The sequence below is a fragment of the Rattus norvegicus genome, chromosome 6 (genome assembly GCF_036323735.1).
Source record: "Rattus norvegicus strain BN/NHsdMcwi chromosome 6, GRCr8, whole genome shotgun sequence".
NCBI lineage: Eukaryota > Metazoa > Chordata > Mammalia > Rodentia > Muridae > Rattus > Rattus norvegicus.
This window is the reverse complement of record NC_086024.1, coordinates 140,304,524-140,316,415: the sequence shown is the minus strand read 5'-3', so window position 1 is coordinate 140,316,415 and position 11,892 is coordinate 140,304,524. Positions and strand designations below refer to the sequence as shown.

General features: G+C 37.4%; 1 gene segment (V, D, J or C); it reads left to right on the top strand.

The window, feature by feature from the left end:
* The first annotated feature begins 263 nt into the window (after positions 1–263).
* Positions 264–824, top strand: LOC134479202 (Ig heavy chain V region 441-like). The segment is given in 2 exon segments: positions 264–306; positions 412–824. Coding segments are annotated over 2 exon segments (456 nt in total).
* The last annotated feature ends 11,068 nt before the right edge of the window (positions 825–11,892 follow it).

The following is an 11,892-nucleotide window of genomic DNA, read 5'->3' as shown; positions in this document are numbered from 1 at the left end:
GATGATTATTGGTTTCTGGCAAGTAATACAAGAAATCGGATACCAAGTTTTCCAATATTAACATTGAAACCTGACATATGAAGTATATTTACACATAATCTAAGACTTGTCACCTCTTGACACGCAAAATATATCACACTATATAGCAGGAAGACATGCAAATATGACTGAATTCTATTTCATAAAAGCAAATCAACCTAATCTTGCAGTTCAAGCAGAGGAGCTCAGCTCTGGATCCCAAGACTTCTCATTGACTACTCAACATGGAGTTGGAACTGCTCTCTTTTATATTTGCTCTCTTAAAATGTAGTTTTTTGAAAAGCAACGGATGCTGAATGTGCGAGTTTACACCCATAAGAGGAACAGTGGATGGTTGTGGTAATTTTTGACCAGCATTTTCTGTACTTGCAGATGTCCAGTGTGAAGCACAGCTGGTGGAGTCTGGAGGAGGCTGGGTGCAACCTGGGGCTTCTCTGAAACTCTCCTGTGTAGCCTCGGGATTCACTTTCAGTAACTCCTGGATGTACTGGTTTCACCAGTTTCCTGGAAAAGCTCTGGAGTGGATTGGAGGGATTAAATATGCGCCATCCATAAAGAATCGAGTCACAATGTCCAGAGAGAATGCCAAGAGCACCCTGAATCTGCAGATGAACAATGTGAGATCTGATTACACAGCCACTTATTACTGTGTGAGAGACATAATGAATGGACTTCATTGTGAATCTAGACATAAACCTCACTCTAAGGTTACTCTGAACCACCAAGGGGTGCACAGTACCCTTGGTATGCATTACACTGTTTCAGACCAGATTATAAACACATAATCGAGTGCTCTTCTCAGGTATCTAAGCTGCCTTTCTCCTTAGTTTCTCAGAAAGTCTTTATCAATATTTGTTTTGTAGGAAATAAATGTGCTCAAAACATTTCTTGTATTTCTGATGTTATTAAAATGCTGGAGGCAGAGTCTCACATGAAGAAAATACAAAATGACAACAATGATGTCATAAATGTTTCAGTCTTCATCATTGAAATCACATGAAGAAGTTCATGGAGACCCCTGTGTTGTAGTTATGGTTTTATTATTTCCATAAGACACAATAATAAGGACATCTCTTATAAACTAAACCATTTCATTGGGCCTGGCTTGCAGTTTCAGTAGTTCAGTCTGCAGTCATCTTGAGTAGAAACATGGGGAACTTGCAGGCAGACACGGTATTGGAGGAATTTACAGTTCTACATCTTGATCTGAAGGTATCCAGGAGGAGATTGCTTTCTGCAGGAAGCCTGGAGAGGAGTCTCTTCCATACTGGCAGGGCTTGAGAATAGAAAGAGACCACAAAAGCCCATGAACACAGTGACACCCTTCCTCAAAACAGGCTATACTTCCATCAATAAGGCCATACTTCCTAATAATCTCACTTCGAATGGGTCAAGTGTATTCAAACCACCAAACCCTGTTTGTTTGTCTATTTTCTTATCTCAGATTCAAGGCAGAGTCTTTGTCATATTTCTTGATGAGAGTAGCACTTATACTTAATGAAAAATCAAGATGGAGATGGGGATTAATGGACCATTAACCCTAGTGAGTCCTAAACCTCCATTCTTCAACCTGGGTACTGGGCATATCACATTTCAGATTGGACCCTCTTTTGGATAATTCAATTATTCAGTAAATCTGTGAATATATGGACACACACATTTTAAACACATTTTCGTGTCTTATCCAGTACCTGAAGATGGAATTGTGCCTCTATAAGGTATATAACATATGTATCAGTGAACATGCTGCCCTTCATGGTAAGTTAAATCTACTTACCTGGAAACTCTCTCTAAAAAATTTGATATTGTAACTAAGTACATAAAGGATAACATGGATATGAGGTATCTCCACAACCCTGCAAAGCCAGTTCAATACTTCAAGAGCCACAGAAATTCCTGCTTCATTTTTGAAGGAATTTCCCTCAGACTGAAAAAAAAAAAAGAGTAGGGAATATCTTAGTTAATTTCTATGTGAGAGAAAGAACATGAAAGTGGATAAAAATATGAGAAGAGTTATGGGAGAAGAAAAAATTAACTAAGTATAATTAAAAAATAATAAAAACAACAAGCACATGTGTGAAGCACTCCAATATGATGAAGCACACAAGTAATTATACTCACGAATTATGTTGAAGTGAAATCATGAAAAAATAGAGTAGACATTACCATTATATTTCCTTAGAATTCTGAATGTTTGACAGTTAATGTTTAATATTCATATACTGGAAAATGACAAATTTTAGATCAATAAGTTATTACCTTATGCTTAATTCAAAAATAGTGTGGAAACAGATGGGCATGCTTTTAACATCTTCACTTACATAAATTTTTCCAGTCCAAGTATTAGGTATATGCTGAATAATCATTTTTCAAATGTAAAACACTCTGTACAGTCTATCCTGTACAACTAGGACATATGCTTTTCCTCTATAACCTCTCTTTCCTCTGCAGACTCTTGATAATCATGAAAACATTGCTTGACATTCCAGAATTTTTTCCATTTCATACCTCATGTAACTCAGCTCAGGCAGCATTTGTCTTCATGTATCTGGATTTTCTTACTTAGTGGAACTTACTCAGGGCCAATCCTGTTCTCTCACACACAGGGCAGCATTTCCTTCATCTCAAGACCACATCACAACATCACAGTAATTCCATAAATTCTTGTTTGCTTTATCCCTTCCTTCTTCTATAAACAAGGTGATTTTCTTCTTTATCTTTTTGTTGCAAGTTTGATCATTTTGTATATATATATATATATATATATATACCATGTCCTTTTTTTTATATTCCCCTGTCATTCCTCTAAGCAAGTTCTACATTTTCATAATCGACAACTCATGCTCAACTTGATAATGATAGACCTTCATTTCACATTTCTGTAACTCTTAATAAACTCCCAATTCTTGCACCTGGCAGTGTAGTCCTCTCATTGACACATGCCAATGTAGTTTATTCATAGCATAGTAGATGATTGAGAGAAGTTATGATGATGCTCTGTTTTGTTCATTGAACAATACACAGCAATGTGACTTTGTAATTACACTTAAATCAACAAAATGTTCATATCTGTGTGCTGTCTTCAGATTTTTTATTTCCTCTTTCTTACAAGTTATTCTAAGTATGTGATGGATATTGCATTTTGTATTAATTTGCATTTCAATGATTTAATGTCTTTACATATCTATGAACATTCACATGTATTGTTTAAAATTATCTGTGTAATATGTTTGGCTATTTATTTGAAATTTTCTTTTCCTGTGCCTCAGTTGAGTTACCTGGATATTTATATATGAGCTGATAATCATATTTATGCTGTGTAAATATTTAAAATGCTGATACCAAGTGGTCAGCCCTGAAATTATGTAAATGATACAGTGAACAAAGTAATGTGGGTATATGTGTATGTGTATGTTTCTCTCTCTCTCTCTCTCTCTCTCTCTCTCTCTCTCTCTCTCTCTCTCTCTCTCTCTCTCTCTCCTTCCCTCCCTCCATTTCTCTCTAGGCTAGGCTCCTTTCTGTGAGCACACCATAGCATAGCAGCAGCTATAGTGTCAGGCCTTGGAGCCTCTTCTTGAGACGAATCCCACTTGGTCCCTGCCACTGGAACTTTTGTCCATGTCTCTTCTCCATTTTTGTCTGTAGAGTTCTTTTAGGCAAGAACAATTTAGGGTCAGGTTGTTTTAATGTGGGATGGCAAACCAATTCGTGCAATTGATGTTCTGTGTTTCTGTGTGGACTCTACTAGTTCCCTCTCCTCACTGTTGGGCACATTATCTAAGGCCCATTTCTTTGAGTCCTGAGAGTCTCTCATCTTCCAGGTCTCTGGTACATTCTAGAGGGTCCTCCCATCCACTACCTGCAGAGGTTGTCTGATCTACTGTTTCCAATTATTCTGCTTGCCCTCAGGACTTCATACATGCCACCACGACCCCACCAATACCCGATCATATTTCTCTTTTCTGCTTCCTGACATCTCTCAGACCCAATTCTCTCTCTCCCTCTGACATTCATGATTGCTTTTTTCTCCCTCCCAACTGTGATTGGGGCATCCTCACTCGGGCCTTTGGCTTGATATACTTCCTGAGTTCTGCAGAATGTATCCTGGGTATCAGGAAATTTTTGGCTAATACCCACTTATGAGTAAATATTCACATATGAAGGAAATGAAAACCAAAATGACACTGAGATTAGTCCCTACACCAGTCAGGATGGCTATGCTCAGAAAACTCAGGTTACAGCACATGTTGAGGAGGATGTGCAGAAAAAGGAACACTCTTCCACTGCTGGCAAGATTACAAAATGGGCCAGCAACACTGGAAATCTAATTGTAATTTCTTCGGAAAATTGAAAATAGATCTACCCGAAGACCCAGCTGTACCACTCTTGGGCATATACCAATAAAATGCTCCACCATGCCACAGGTGAATGTCTTTTTGGGTCTGAGTTACCTCACTCAGGATAATACATTCCAATTACATCTGTTTCCCAACAAAATCATGAGGTCTTCATTCTTAATACCTAGATAATATTCCAACGAGTATATGAGCCATATTTTTTATCGACTCTTCCATTGTACAACATCTGGGCTATTTCTGTCTTCTGGCTATCACAAACAAGACCACTATGAATATATTGCACATGTAACTCTGGGGAATGGTGGGTCATATTCTGTTTGTTTTTGTTGTTCACTTTGCTTATTTGGATTATGTTTCTTTTTTTTTTCATCTTTATTAAATTGCACATTTCTTATTTACATTTCAAATGTTATTCCCTTTCCGGGTTACCAGGCCAACATTCCCCTAACCCCTTACTCTTCCCTTCTATATGAGTGTTCCCCTCCCTGTCCTCCCAACATTACTGCCCTCCCCCCAAGAATCCCATTCACTGGGGTTCCAGACATGGCAAGACCAAGGGGTTCCCTTCCACTGGTTCCCTTACTAGGCTATTCATTGCTACCTGTGCAGTTGGAGCCCAGGGTCAGTCCAAATATAGTTTTAGGGTAGTGATTTTAGGGAAGCTCTAGTTGGTTGGCATTGTTGTTCATATGTGGTCTCAAGCCCCTTCAAGTTCTTTCAGTCATTTCTCTGATTCCTTCAACGGGGGTCCTGTTCTCAGCTCAGTGATTTGCTGTGGACATTCGCCTATATATTTGCCATATTCTGCTGTGTCTCTCAGGAGAGATCTACATCCAGTTCCTGTCAGCCTGCACTTGTTTGCTTCATCCATCTTATCTAGTTTGGTGGCTGTATATGTATGGGCCACATGAGGGGCAGGCTGTGAATGGGCCTTCCTTCTGCTGTTGTTCTAAAATTTGCCTCCCTATACTGTCCCAAGGTTATTCTTGGTCCCCTTTCGAAGAAGGAGTGAAGCATTCATATTTTGGTGATCCTTCTTGAGTTTTATGTGTTCTGTGCATCAAGGGTAATTTGAGCATTTGGGATAATATACACTTGTCAATGAGTGCATACCATGTATGTTTTTCTGTGATTGGGTTACCTCACTCAGGATGATATTTTCCAGTTCCATCCATTTGCCTACGAATTTCATAAAGTCACTGTTTTTGATAGATGAGTAGTATTCCATTATGTAGATGTACCACATTTTCTGTATCCGTTCCTCTGTTAAATGGCATCTGGGTTCTTTCCAGCTTCTGGCTATTATAAATAAGGCTACTATGAACATAGTGGAGCGTGTGTCTTTGTTATATGTTGGAGCATCTTTTGGGTATATGCCCAAGAAAGTTGTACTTGGGTCCTCAGTTAGTAAAATGTCCAATTTTCTGATGAACCTCCAGACTGATTTCCAGAATGGTTGTACCAGTTTGCAAAACCACCAACAATGGAAGAATGTTCCTCTTTCTCCACATCCTCATCAGCAAAAACTCCTCACCAGAGTTTTTGATCTTAGCCATTCTGACTAGTGTGAGGTGGAATCTCAGGGTTGTTTTGATTTGCATTTCCCTCATGACTAAAGATGTTGAACATTTGTTTAGGCGCTTCCCAGCCATTCAGAATTCCTCAGATGTAATTCTTTGTTTAGCTCTAAACCCCATTTTTAAATAGGGTTTTTTGTCTCCCTTCAGTCTAACTTCGTGAGTTCTTTTTATATTTTAGATATAAGCCCTCTTGGTTGTAGGATTTGTAAAGATCTTTTCCAAATCTTTTGGCTGTCATTTAGTCCAAACAACAGTGTCCTTTTCCTAACAGAAGCTCTGTAGTTTTTTGAGATCTCATTTGTTGATTCTTGGTCTTAGAGCATAAGCCATTGGTGTTTTGTTCACGAAATTTTTTCCAGTGCCCATGTGTTCGAGTTTCTTCTCCACTTTTTCTTCTATTAGTATGAGTGTATCTGGTTTGATGTGGAGGTCTTTGATCCACTTGAACTTAAGCTTTGTACAGGGTGATAAGAATGGATAGATCTGCATTCTTGTACATGCTGACCTCCAGTTGAACCAGCACCATTTGCTGAAAATGCTATCTTTTTTCCATCCAATGGTTTTGGATCCTTTGTCAAAAATCAAGTGACCACAAGTGTGTGGGTTTATTTCTAGGTCTTCAATTCTATTACACTCGGTCTGCCTGTCTCTGTACCAATACCATAGAGTTTTTATCACTATTGGTCTGTAATACTGCTTGAGTTCAGGGATAGCGATTCCCCCATATGTCCTTTTATTATAGCTTTAGCTATCCTGGGTTTTTTGTTATTTCAGATGAATTTGAAAATTGTTCTGTCTAACTCTATGAAGATTTAGCTTGGAATTTTGATGGTGATTGCATTGAATCTGTAGATCGCTTTTTGACTATTTGCTTAATAAATATGAAGACATTTTCTTCAATGCCTCTAACTTGTTTACAATTCACATCGATTCTAGCACATAGTATAATAGAAATGCCTGTTTGTTCCTTGGCTACATGTGTTTGGAGTACCTTTTCTCAAACAGGAAATGCAGATATAACTATCATTAGGAATTCAGAAATCACCTGTTTTTCTCAACAGCATCATTACAACACAGTTTACTTTTATGGAACAGGAGAAAATCTGTAAAATTAGGCGGGTTAATATCCAGGAATTATAAATTATAAAAGAACAAAAAATGTGTATCAACTACAGTAATCAATTTCTGTAAGAAAGGTTGGAATAGGATAATGGTGGTTTTAATGTTAGATATTTAACCACTTTTTTCTTTCCTTTTATAAATTCACCTTTGGCTGTGGGGCTGGGGTGAGATTGTTTTCTATACGATGGAAATGAGAAACAACAGAGGAAATTAAAATAATTTTCTTGCCCACCTGTGAAATCCATACATAATTACAATGAACTCCTTTGATAACTGCATTAATAAACCTTTTCTTTATCTACCATAGGAGGGACATGGTTTTTGGTTCTCAGTCTGTACCTCTACTAGCAGTAAGAATAAACTCATTTAGTCTATATTTGAACTAAGAGTCTTAATCCTTGGTTGTTCCTGTAGATTCAAGCATCATAACTTCGTTGACATTTCACCATCTGTTGCCTGAATTAGTTCTTTTGGAGATATGAACAACCATCATGAAGGAAGAAGCTTTCAAGTCAGCTCTGCCTTGATAGACCTGTGTCTTTTATCCAGAGTGTATGACCTTCCAAGCAACAATGTCTTACATATAGTTATGGTGACTAACCCAGAGCAATGGCAGCAGCCTGCAGCATTTTGGGAACTCTGAAACTAGGAATAAACAACCATTACACCAACAGCACAACAACAGAAATTAACAACAACAAAAAAACAACAACGACAATGACAACCAATGACTGCAACCTAATGAATTACATTATTTTATCTATCTGAACAAGACTTCAAGCACCACACTCTTAAAATATCAAATTCCCACGAAGAAAAGACCACTGGGTCAATAGTGGTATGGTGGTTATGGGAACAAATTATGAGTTTCTGGTTGTATTTGAGCCCTTTCCTGCAGGATTACAGATTTAAGATTGTAACCCTTGTTGCAAAAAATCTGATGCCTTGGGAGACTGTAGGGTGCCCTGCGGATGGAGATACTCCTCTTGTAAATTTGTCACATAGACATACTGTCAAACTGCCTTCTGTTTACTTATATTTAAACACTTAGTTTTGTGCTGCTGTCAACTTTCTTGTGAGAAGTTTTTTCCTCCCATGGATCTGGTATAATATATATTCTTATAACTGGTCAAAGAACTGAGGGTATGTGATGTTGCGAACTCAACTATGATACAAGGATACTTGAAATAAAAAAATTATGCTACAACAAATTTATAATCAACATCCTTAAAAGAAGTAAGTAATGCAAAAGGAAATTTAGGTAAATGGAGACTGACACTAATTAACTCTGTTAGAAAAGTTTGTAGCATAATGAAGCTTAGGGCTGCTGAGAAATCACTTCTGAAAATGTTTACCAGGGCTGACTTCCAGTGATGCTCCATTCCTAGAAGTAGACAACATTCATTTATACTCATCCATTATGAATATGCCTATATTAAAATAAAAACATCTCAAGTTTCTGTGCAGAAAGATACAATTATTACCTCTTAGTTTCCAGTTAAGACTTCTTCAGTATGAACAAAATTATCCAGGCAGACAAGGTGACTATTTTAAAAGAACAACATGGGTGTACTCAATAAGTTATTCTGACAACATTTTTGCTGTGCAAATTTCAAATATACCCAAGTCCTCAGAATTGTGGTCTGTTGTCCATATTTAAATTTTTCAGAGTGTAACATATACTAAATTGTATGCTATAATAAACTAAAACATTAATTAAAATGAGAAAAGTAACATAAAAAAATCACAGATGGATTCCTGAAGGAGAAATATGAATATATAAACATATGTGAAGCAATGTTGAATAACCTTAAATGTCAGAGACGATCTGACATATGTCATAAATCGATGTCACTCCAATTTCAATGGTTTTCATTAAGAAAATAAATTTCTTAGAGTGCATGTCCCTGTGGTATGGTACAGCATCTTTTAGGTATATGCCCAAGAGTGGTATAGATGGATCTTTAGGTAGGTCTATTTCCAATTTTCTGAGGAACTACCAGATTACTTTCCAGAATGATTGTACCAGTGTGCAATTCTCCCACCAATAAAGGAGTATTTATCTTTCTCCACATCATCTCTAGCATGTGCTGACTTGTTAGTTTTTGAACTTACCTATTCTGATTGGTGTAAAGTGGAATCTTAGGGTCGTTTTTGATTTTCATTTCCCTGATCTCTAAGGATGTTGAACATTTCTATAAGTACTTCTCAGCCATTTGAGATTCCTCTACAGTGAATTCTCTTTCGCTAAGAATCCCATTTTAATTTAATTATTTGGGATTTATTAGGTTAGCTTCTTGAGTTCTTTATATATTGCGAATATTAGCCCCCTACTGGATGGGGGGTGTTGTGAAAGGTTTTGTTGTTGTTGTTGTTGTTGTTGTTTTGTTTTGTTTTGTTTTGTTTTTTTGTTGTTGTTGTTGTTTTTTCCATTATGTAGTTTGCCCAGGTTGTCCAACTGACTATGACTTTTGCTTTACAGAACCTTTACAGTTTCATGAAGTCCCATTTATCAATTGTTGATCATAGAGCCTGAGCAATTGGAGTTCTGTTTAGGAAATTCTCCCTTGTGCCAATGAATTCAATTTATCTTTAATACTATTCAGTGTATCTGAGTTTATGTGGAGGTCTTTGACCCACATGGACTTGATCTTTGTGAAAGATAATAACTGCCAGTTAAACCAGCACAATTTATTGAACATGCTCTATTTTCCACTGTATGCTTTTTGGTTTTTTTTTTTTTGTCAAAACTCAAGTGCACTTAATTATGTAGACTTATTTCTGGGACTTCAATACTTTTCTGTTTATCAACTTGTCTGTCTATGTGTCAGAACCATGTGCCTTTTATGATTACTGCTCTGTAGTATAGCTTGAGATCACAGATGTGATCACCTCCAGAAGTTATTTTTTGTCCAGAATTATTTTCAATATCCTCATTTTTTTGTTTTTTGTTTTTTGTTTATCTGTATGAAATTGAGAATTGCTCTTTCCATGTCAGTAAAGAACAGTGTTATTATATTGTTGTGTATTGTGTTGACTATGCAGATTGCATTTTTACTATGTCAATTATACCGAGCCTTTAGCATGGGAGATCTTTTGCACTTCTCAGATATTCTTTGAGTTTCTTTTCAGGGATTTGAAGTTCTGGTCTTACACACCTTACACTTCATTGGTAAGGGTTACTCTAAGATATTTTATATTATTTCTGGCTGTTGTGAATGGTTTCATTTCCCTAATTTATTTCTCAGTCTGATTACTAATTGTATACAGAAGGCTACTGATATGTTTGAGTTAATTTTATATCCTGCATCTTTGCTAAAGTTGTTTATCAGCTGTAGAATTTCTCCAGTAGATTTAATTGTGGCCACTTATGTATACTATCATATTATCGACAAATAATGATACCTTGACTTCTTCTATTCTAATTTGATGTCCCAAAATACCACAGGGGCACCTGATCCACAATGTTCAGATCAGCCTTATGTATAATATACAGAAGCTGGAAACAATCTAGATGCCCCTCAAAGGGAGAATGGATGCAGAAAATATGGATAATTTTCACAATGGAATATTATCCAGCTATTAATAATAAAAGCATCATGAGTTTTGAATGCAAATGGATGAAACTGAAAAATATCATCCTGGCTGAGATAAGCCAGAACCAAAGTTCATACACGGCATATACTAACTTTGGATACTATGCAAAAATTACAGACTATCTAGGATACAACCCACAGAATTTAAGAAGTTTAACAAACAGAAATGCCTAGTAAGTTTGCTTTATTTCCACTTATTAGGTGGAGGGAAATGATTACAGAAGTCAGAGGGAGGGAGGGACTTTGGTGGGAAAGAATAGGGATAGAGAAAAGGAGAACTGGATAAGAATGAGGGGCAGGACAAAATGGCCAAGAGAATGAATGGAAATATGCAGCCTCAGAATGTGAAAGGCTGGTAGATGCTCTAGAATGTACTAGAGACCTGGGAGGGGATAGAATCTTAGAACTCAATCTGAGTTACATTAGATGAAATGCCCAATAGTTGGGAAAGTGAAAGAGTCTACCTAAAGAGGAAATATGGTGTTACTGACAGTCAAAATTTCTGACCCAGAAGTGTTTCCGTTTAAAAGAACTACAGGGACAAAAATGGGGAAGAGAATGAGGGAAAGGTACTCCAGTGACTAGCCCCACAAGATCTACCTCATAGGGAGACACCAAGGCCTCACACTATTATGATGCTATGATGTGCTTATAAACATGAGCCTAGTATGCCTATCCTATGAAAGGCCCAACTTACAGCTGACTGAGAAAGATGCAGATCCTGACATCCATCCATATGACTGATGAACCCAATTGTTGAATGATGGACAGAATACAAGAAGCATTGGAGAAGGGAAACCAAACTATTCAGCATAGAGCAATGTAACGCCCACCTCGTCCAGCAAGGAAGATGCAACACCGTTGGATTCTTCTCAACAGCCTTTATTGCAGGAACACCTCCTTGTTGATACGGGGGACCCCGAGGAACTAAGGCACCAGCCTTATATACAAAACAGGCTATGGCTATATACTTGTCCTCTAGGGATTGGTGGAGCATGAAATACCTCATTAGCATGAATATCACTCCAGCCTGAAGCTGCCAGAGAAATGCCAAGGACATGTGCTTTGTGGGTGTTAACCACAAACGACCACCAGATGTCAGCACCATCTTTTATCTATATGTGCCGCTCCCTACAGAGCAGCTAGACTATAGGCACACACATATGTATAGCTGAGGACGATCTAATATGGCCTCAG